General features: G+C 43.0%; 1 protein-coding gene across 1 annotated transcript in view; it reads right to left on the bottom strand.

Moving 5' to 3' along the window:
• LOC120575129 (calcium-binding mitochondrial carrier protein SCaMC-3-like) overlaps positions 1–7499 on the bottom strand; it is a 19160-nt gene extending 11661 nt beyond the window's left edge. Inside the window, exons 1-3 of the mRNA XM_039825766.1 lie at positions 6887–7499; positions 2814–2937; positions 2432–2519 (exon numbers count right to left, since the gene is read on the bottom strand). Coding sequence (XP_039681700.1) covers positions 2432–2519; positions 2814–2937; positions 6887–7099 — 425 coding nt within the window. The 5' untranslated portion in view covers positions 7100–7499. The remainder of the gene's footprint in view (positions 1–2431; positions 2520–2813; positions 2938–6886) is intronic.
• Between the last annotated feature and the right edge of the window lie 920 nt (positions 7500–8419).

The following is an 8419-nucleotide window of genomic DNA, read 5'->3' on the forward strand; positions in this document are numbered from 1 at the left end:
TCCATCCTTGTTTAAAGTCAATTATTTGTCTATCCTCCATTGTATGACCAACACCATCATAAAGGAATACGTTTACAAATGTCATGTTTTTATATGCTTCTCCTATTACAGTAAAGACCCTGCACACCCTCACAGCTGTTTTCACGTATTCTGGCTCACACTGAAATCATGTGGTGTCCCTAAACTTCATGAACCAGTAAGTAAGGGATAATGTAGGACGTATCCCCTGACAGGATGATGCAGGACCGCGATGCGAAGCGGAGAGATCTTATATCAGCCTGAAGGGGTTCGAAATAATAACCAGCTCGCTTTACATTATGACGTTTATTACATGGTTACTCATACAGGGGTTACCAGCTGATGATGCCTGCGTCCTTGTCGGGTTAACTTTAACGCTGATGAGCACTGCTCTCCTGCTGAAGCCAGGTGGCCCCGGTGTGAGCTAACCATGGAGCTAACTAAGGCTCTGTTTGCACTGTAGCTGTTAGCGCTGTTTCCTCCACCCTCTCTCTCCCGCTGATCAACGCTATGTGCTTCGTATGAGCACAAATATTGATTTAAAAACAATTTATTTTATTAATATTATTTTTGGAGCATATTAGACCTTTGTTATACAGAGTGACTCAAGATGTAAAAGGGGAGAGACAGGGCGAATGACATGCAGCAAAGGACCGCAGGTTGGAATTGAACCAATGGCCGCTGCGTTAAGGACCAAGCCTTCATACATGAAACCAGGTGAGCTATCCAGGTGCCTCGATTTAAAAACAATTTTATCGATTTGAAAATGTCCTCAAGAGTCTATGATCAGAGCTCCGTACATGGCAGCGGTCTGTAGTACTTAGTAACAGTCTGTTATACAGAAATAGAAGACCGCAGAATGCCGTGTTTGACCAATCAGAATCACGTATTCATCAATGCAGTGTAATAAAGGCTGATGAAGGTCTTGCCGTGCGTTCAGACATCGGAAAAACATTTTTCCCAGTGAAAACGTCATCATTCATGTCACTTCCTGTGGGAATTAAAGGTGGGAAACTCGGGCTAGATTTTGATAACAGAGGTTCCTAGCTGGTGACGCGTTGTTGACAACTGACGTTTGATGTAGGCGACTTTGGTTCACTGAAATATATTTCAATGACAATAAACGGTTTATTGTGGACAAACGCCTCTGCCAAGAAAGTACACAGACATAACATGTTTCAAATTATTCATAAAAAGGCCCATGTATAAAAAAAATAAAAAAAATAACCTTATCCGTGTCCTTTCCCGTTGGTTGTCCTGCAGATAACACAAACAAACACCTGTCGATGTGCTGTTGGTATGCTCGCATAAGAAAACGGCAGCATATCTTTTGTTATTGTGGCCTCCATGTTTTCACAGACCTGATGCTCTAGGCTACGCCCAACAGTTGATGGCAGTCATGTAACAAGTTGTTATGCTAAACGCCAATATAACAGAAGAAGAAGAACACTCATCCCGACCATGTGAACGCTGGCAGTCGGAAAAACAACGTAACCACGAGGGCGGTCCCTGTTATTCCCAGGTGGCACGAACACAACATAACCTCTCCCACCCTAAAGGTTGCAGCAAAACTACTCAGATGTCAATCAAACACAGTCCGTACACGCCTACACAGTCGACACACCATGGCTATTCAGACCTTGTTGACATTGGCTATTTTCTTTGTCGTTTCCCACTGCTGTATACGTAAAAGTAACAGGAATAGTTCCATAGTAAAAGCATTTTTTTGGCCTTATTATTGTAAAGCCCAAGATGAAGCAAAGTATTGCAGTGGTAACCCCTCCCTTTGACACAACCTGAGCAGACACACTGATGATAGTGACCTTACACCCCAAATAAGAAGAGATTTCTTCTTTTGTATGTTATATGAACAAACAAATATGTTTTTCTTTCGTGTGCCAAAAAGTCATTCACAGACAAATAAATTTACAGTTTCTTATCCTACAGTGTGATGTTACTTATGTTTTGGCTCAGTTAAACCCCAGACAGGTCTAACTCCCCATTAGACATCTTCTGAAAAAAAAAAAAACTGTTCTTAAACTCTAAAAACAGATAAATCTGACTCATTTGGTATCTAAGAGGTAGGGGGTAAAAAGTCAGCTTGGTGCTGACACCAATCAGAGACATAGAGCAGGTGAAAATCCATTGTATTTAACCAGGTTTTACAGCAGTGGTCTCTGAGACCATGCTTATAAGCATTTGTCGTTAATTAGGAAAAGACATTAAGTATCAAAACAATAAAAGAAAAAGTTATGGATGCTTATTGAGTTGTTTAAAAGGGCTCTAATATTTCCTTTTTGATTTTTTCTCTCACACACACACACACACACACACACACACACACACACACACACACACACACACACACACACACACACACACACACACACACACACACACACACACTCTGTACCTCTGCAGTATCCTGGACGCCTGCTCCATGGTGACCTCCACACCAAGCTGGTGCAGTGAGTGCTGGATCTCCCCAACATCAATCCGACCTACACAACAGAACAGAAAGGTCTGTTTATTCACTCGAATACTGACGCTTGTCAGGTGCCTTTGGCGTTTGTTATTGGCGCTAAAAGTCTCCTTTAGCGTCACATCTAAACGCTCTTGGTTGGGACTCTTGGCGTCACTTTTTGATGCTCCGGGTCAGGACGTACGTTTAACTGACATGCAGGACAAGAACAGGACAGTTAGGTTTAGGAAAATATGGTGGGGAGGGGGGGTGGGGATTACAAAATGTACAGAAATGTGTGTGTGCGTGCTTGCATGTGTGTGTAAGTAAACACCATCATTGTTGCGGTCCAGATTGTGGAACATGAGCCTCAGCCTCTTCTCATGAGCCCGCAGGTACTGGGAGAACTCCTGGAAGTCCAGCAGACCATCGTGGTTGATGTCGCTCTCCAGGACTATCTGTAGGGGCAGAGGGAGACTGTCAGTCATTCAGACAGGTAAAGATGGGATGGAGTAGGTAGTGATGGTGGAGGTAGGTGTATACAGATGAGGGTGTGTTGATAGACTGGATGAATGGAAGTACATTTCCAGGATAATTGCCTGACGGATCCGGATGTCCCTCCCCTTCCTATCTCCGTGTTTCCGTTCTCTAACTCCGTTCTCTTCGGGAAACAACAACAAACCTCGAGCTAGCGAGCTACACGCTGAAAATGTCTATTTTAGGAGAGAATGTGGATAGTGCAACCTGCTTGTTTTTCCTCTGGGAATGATTGTAAAGATTTAGAAAGAATACGTTTAGGGCATCTCCTCTCTAACTGGGACATTTTGGGAGCGATTGGTGGGATTGCTGCGGACGAAGTACACACGGAGATACACTGGTAAAAGCCAATGAGGTTTAACCATGTATCCAGCTAATTTAAATAGCTCAAGTTACTGTATTGGGTCAAAAGTTTACTTTGTTTAATATTGTATGTGGCGTTTTCTTTAGCGGGGTGCAAATGTTCCACCAAAACAAGTTCCTTCCTGAGACTATTCTGCAGAGCCACCAGTGCTGCATCCGGAGATAAGTGCCCTCCAAGACCATTGTGATTGGTTCAAAGAAATACAAACACAGACAGTTTTTTTTTTCTCCTATCCCAGAATGCATCCGTGGTGTAGCCAGACAAGTATGTTGGTAATGTAGACGGCACCGAAATGACAGGGGTCAGGGGTCAGGGTTAGGGGGTGAATAAAGAGTGCAACAGATACACAAGTGAGGAGAGAAGTGGACAGAACATAAGGCACTGTGCTCCCTGTGAAAGTCAAGAAGGAAACCACATCTTACCTGGCTGCAACATAATCTCTCCTCTCTTGATTAGGACATAGAGAGAGAGAGAGAGAGAGAGAGAGAGAGAGAGAGAGAGAGAGAGAGCATACAAGACTAGTTCTTGTGCACAGCAGGATGGAAACACTCATACTATTACTTTTCTATGCCTTTACTCAGTATTTTTCTTTTTATAAATTGCAAATTGCAATTGTCTTTTATCTCTGTAATTGTCTTTTTTGAAAAGTGTACCGAGTGATTTCACACTCAAAATAAACGTACTTAACTTAGTAAATCCAGTTTGTTTAAGTTGCATGCTCTCTAGGTTAGATTAGCACATCATTTGAATTAATTAAAGCAACATCATGCAACTTCTTTTACCTTAAAATAAGAGCTTCAAAATCATTTTGATGATACATCGACTTGTAATAGAGAGAAGGGTGCCTTGATACAGTACACTGCCCAGACCTATTACCTACCAAACAGCACATAAAGGTGACATACAGTAGTTTCCTTGACTGTCACCTTTTTAATGACAGTATCTACACTGGATGGTGTGGATGGCCTGGGTCGTCTATGTAAGGGTTTGTGCTAAAAAGAGTTATGCAGCCGTCTTCCTAGCCATTCAAAGAACTGTCTGCTTCGGCGTTGAAGACAGAAACAAGTAGATCACTGCAAAGTAATGTGAAAGCCAGACCGACAAAGGTCAGCAGTGTAGCAGCTTTGTTTTACAGACAGACTGTTAAAATATTCATCCACAAAGGGTTAACTTCCACTGCAAACTGGAACACGTTTGTCTTTATATGGTGTTATAACCAGGCTACACAAATTAGTGATTGACCTGTACAGGGGTGAGAAATGACAGTCTCACCCAAGAGGCTTGAGTTGAGTGCACTGTTTTATGCTACTATTACTATTTAAAGGCAGAAAAATGGTTTATACCATAGTTAGCTCTGTAGTCTGTGGCGGCCGTCAACATTTCAAACACCATACTATATACTGATAATATAAAGTTCTACTGCTGAGGGTGCAGTTTGTCTGTTGATAATGCCCTGCCACGCGTATTTCATTACTTTGTGGTAATGTCTGAAGTTCTACCATGGACACTAAAATTTTTTTGTGGAAAAAATGCCTTGGTTACCTTGTTTCAAGCAATTCTAGCGTGGTATAGAAAGCCTGCAGCAAGACTCAGCTCGATTTGTGCCAGTTCTCATTAATATTCAACAAGCTAAGCTGCTTGACTCTGATTGGCTAACAGCTAGCCGATGAGAGCCTGGCTATCAGCATCCTTTACCCAGCGCAACTGGGCGAGCTCATGAATAGTAACGAGCTCAGGCAACACCACGTCAGACTGACCAGCTTTTGTAATTAGCCTGATATCTCTGCTTATATCTTTTCAGTGGCTAGAGCTGACAGAAGAGGTAGCAGTTCATTTTCACATTCAGGACATAACACAAACACATATGGACCTAACATATTTCAAAAAATGCAAGTATAAACGGTTTTGTGTGGCAGGGCACCTTTTAAGAAAGTAACGCTCTTTGCCTCTATAAAGATACAAGAATAAAATGATTGATAGAGGAATTCCATTTAGCTGCTTCAGTTCCAGGGTCCTGGTATTGTTCATACTGACTCACTGACACACTAGCTAGGCTAGTATTCAAATGGAGTACAACCTTTGAATTTGAACAAATAGCCTATATTGTACGAGGTACAATTCCAGTGAACTGTTTTCCCATCAGCTCCTTCAACCTTGTGCATGATTTATAACACAGCAGGATGTGGCTGAAACAAGTAACACACAAACCGATGGGACAAAACGAATCAAAGTAAATGTGAACACTGCAAACGGACAGAGTCAAATCGCGCGCTGCCTTTGATTTGTTTGTCAAATGGAGTTCACAGTGTGCAGTCTTTGGCATCCAGGTGGTTAAACTGTGAACACTGTTGCTAAGCACCTGACAACAAAGTGGATTGCTCTATTTTTAAGAAGTGTTTTTTTTTTTTGTAGCCTACACCCGGTACTTTGTCTTGTTTTTAAAAAGAGTTGTTGTTGGACTCTGAAGGCAACAAGCAACTTGATTGGATGGCAGAGATTCAAAGCAGTGGTTTAATATGAATGAGTCACCAGGGGCATAGCACAAAATTCTGAACCCTGTAGAAAGGCATTTTCTATGGGCCCCTCCCCGCATCCACAGCTATTCATTCTAGCATCTTTTCGGGCCCTCCTTACATGAGGGCCCTGGGTACTCAGTCCCCTTTCCCCCCCCAAAGTCCGACGCCCCTGTGAGTCACTGCTGTAAACGTTTAGATCTCAGGGTCAGATTATCCTACCTCTAAAAGTCTAAAAAGTTAGCGCTTCTAAATGTAACTTGTAGCATATAGTGCCGCTGAGACAGTAAACTACTGCACACAACCAGAACACAAATAACTGGTATTAACTAAATTATATACCGACACAGAAAAATCAACTTTGGCCACTGAGGATACCTTATTATAGGCCTATGAGTAATGAACATAAGGAAGAAGAAACAAACACAGAGGCCTCCCGTCTTTATATCATCATCTCAGTGTTTCCCAAACATTGATTTATTTAGCACATATTGATTTTTTTTATTACTAGGCTATTTAAAATAGCCTAGGTAAAATCCGTTTTCCTTGTAGCTGCATAGCAGCGCATATATTCGCTCATCTCTCTCTCGCTGAAAGTGTGAGCAGCCCACACACACACACACACACACACACAACACACACACACACACACACACACACACACACACACACACACACACACACTAGCAAATAGGAAAGGTTTAATTGCACGAGTTGAACGCGCTGCAAAATGTTTTTTGTTTTTCTCTCTTTGGCTTATAAAGGGTAATAGTTTAGACTACATATTTAGTCAGTCGAATGAACTGTAGCACTCCATCACTGTATGTCTCTTTCCTGCACGCAAATAAAGCAGCCGTGAATGGGACTGAGCGCGTTGGAGCGGAGGAGTGTTAGTAGCCTATATAGTGCACCTGTCCTATGGTCCTAGCATCAGCACCTTTCCCCTCTGTCTCCCGGACGAGCTAGCTATTATAACACCGGTCGTTGCCTCACCTCCTCCGCCTCTCCCCGGTGCAAACCACGAGCTGCCAGTCCGGTCCTCAGTTCACTGATATCAACTCTGCCATCTTTATTCAAGTCCAGCTGCTTAAACAGCTCTGCGTATTTCTTCTCTCTGTCCGGGTCCAGAGCGGCTCCGGTATCTCGGTTTTCTTCGTTTCCTCCGGGGCGAATGTGGCCGCAGAACCCCTTCTCGTCTTCGCCCATGTGAAAGAAAGAGAGACGTCGGCTTTCTCTACTGGTCGACAGCCGAGCATTTAACACTGTCAGAATGGAAAGGAGTGCGACTCGCGAGCAATTGTCTGTCCTGGTTTCCAGAGAGACCCGGACCGCGAGCTCGCTCACACACCACAGCGGGAACAGAGATGTCAAAACGGAGGAGAGCTGAACGTACGTGGCCGCGCTGTTCGCCCGCTTTCCCCTGCGGAGGAACTCCCCGGCCCTCGGATGTGGTTTAGACGAGCTCTTGTGAGATTAATCCCCGAATCATGTTCGCCTACATTGGCTGCTCTATCCCTCCGGCACGCGAACATCCATAAACTCGTTCAGATTAATGAAAGTTTCCGTCACGGCTCGGGAATAAGCAGCCCGCTTTTACCGCAGTCTCTGACACATCTGTGCTCGCGCGAAGAGCCTATAGGCTATTACGTTTTTTTTTGTTTTTTTTTTTCTTTCGATTGCTTAAGCATTATGAAAGCAGGGGCCGGTTTTTCAAAACACTACACATATTTAGCACAACTGTTAAGAAAATCTAAAAGGACGTGATCGTTTGATTTCTGAGGAGAAAGGAGAGGCTTGGATGCAATTGAAAGTTAAGCAAAAGGTTTAATAAACATGATGAAAATGACAAGACAACACGCAAATGTTACACTGCAGCTGACAGTGGACTGATCTGCGTTTTTCCCTGATGGAGTCACATTAAAAAAACAGTATTGTGACATGACTAAACAATACACTGTAAAACAGCGGTCTGCAGAACCTGCTTCCCTTGTGGGGGTCACAGTTTTATCACGCTGAATCCTTCTCTGTTTCAGAATTATATTCCTTTGGAATTGTGGGTGTTTCCTTGAATGGAAACTGTCCCAGGTTAAGGACACACCCCTGATTGCAGGTTTACTCCAGGTCACAGACAAAGGTCGTTTTATTATGGTAGTGCCGATTCTATTCAAGTTAACAGAGATATGCATTTCCTTCGTGCTAATCAAGATCTGGCCCAGCAGGGAGTGGCTCCCCAAAAGGCAGAAGCAACAGTTACCTTTCCTGTGGGGACAATGAGTCTTTTCCAGTATGCTAAATGTCAGACAAGACCTGATGATTCTTTAGAAGTTTGAGGTGTGAGCCAGACAAATGCTAATTAGTATAGTTATTTGATTAGATCTAGCTGCAGGCTACATAAAACCATTGTTTTCAAAACATAAGCTTTAACTTTTTTTAATCTTCAACACAACCACACAGCCAATCAGCAGAACACACCAGACACTTTGCAAAATGAAACACTCTTGCAAACTATACACTAATTTATTAAAA

Source organism: Perca fluviatilis, chromosome 15 (assembly GCF_010015445.1).
Source record: "Perca fluviatilis chromosome 15, GENO_Pfluv_1.0, whole genome shotgun sequence".
Classification (NCBI taxonomy): domain Eukaryota; kingdom Metazoa; phylum Chordata; class Actinopteri; order Perciformes; family Percidae; genus Perca; species Perca fluviatilis.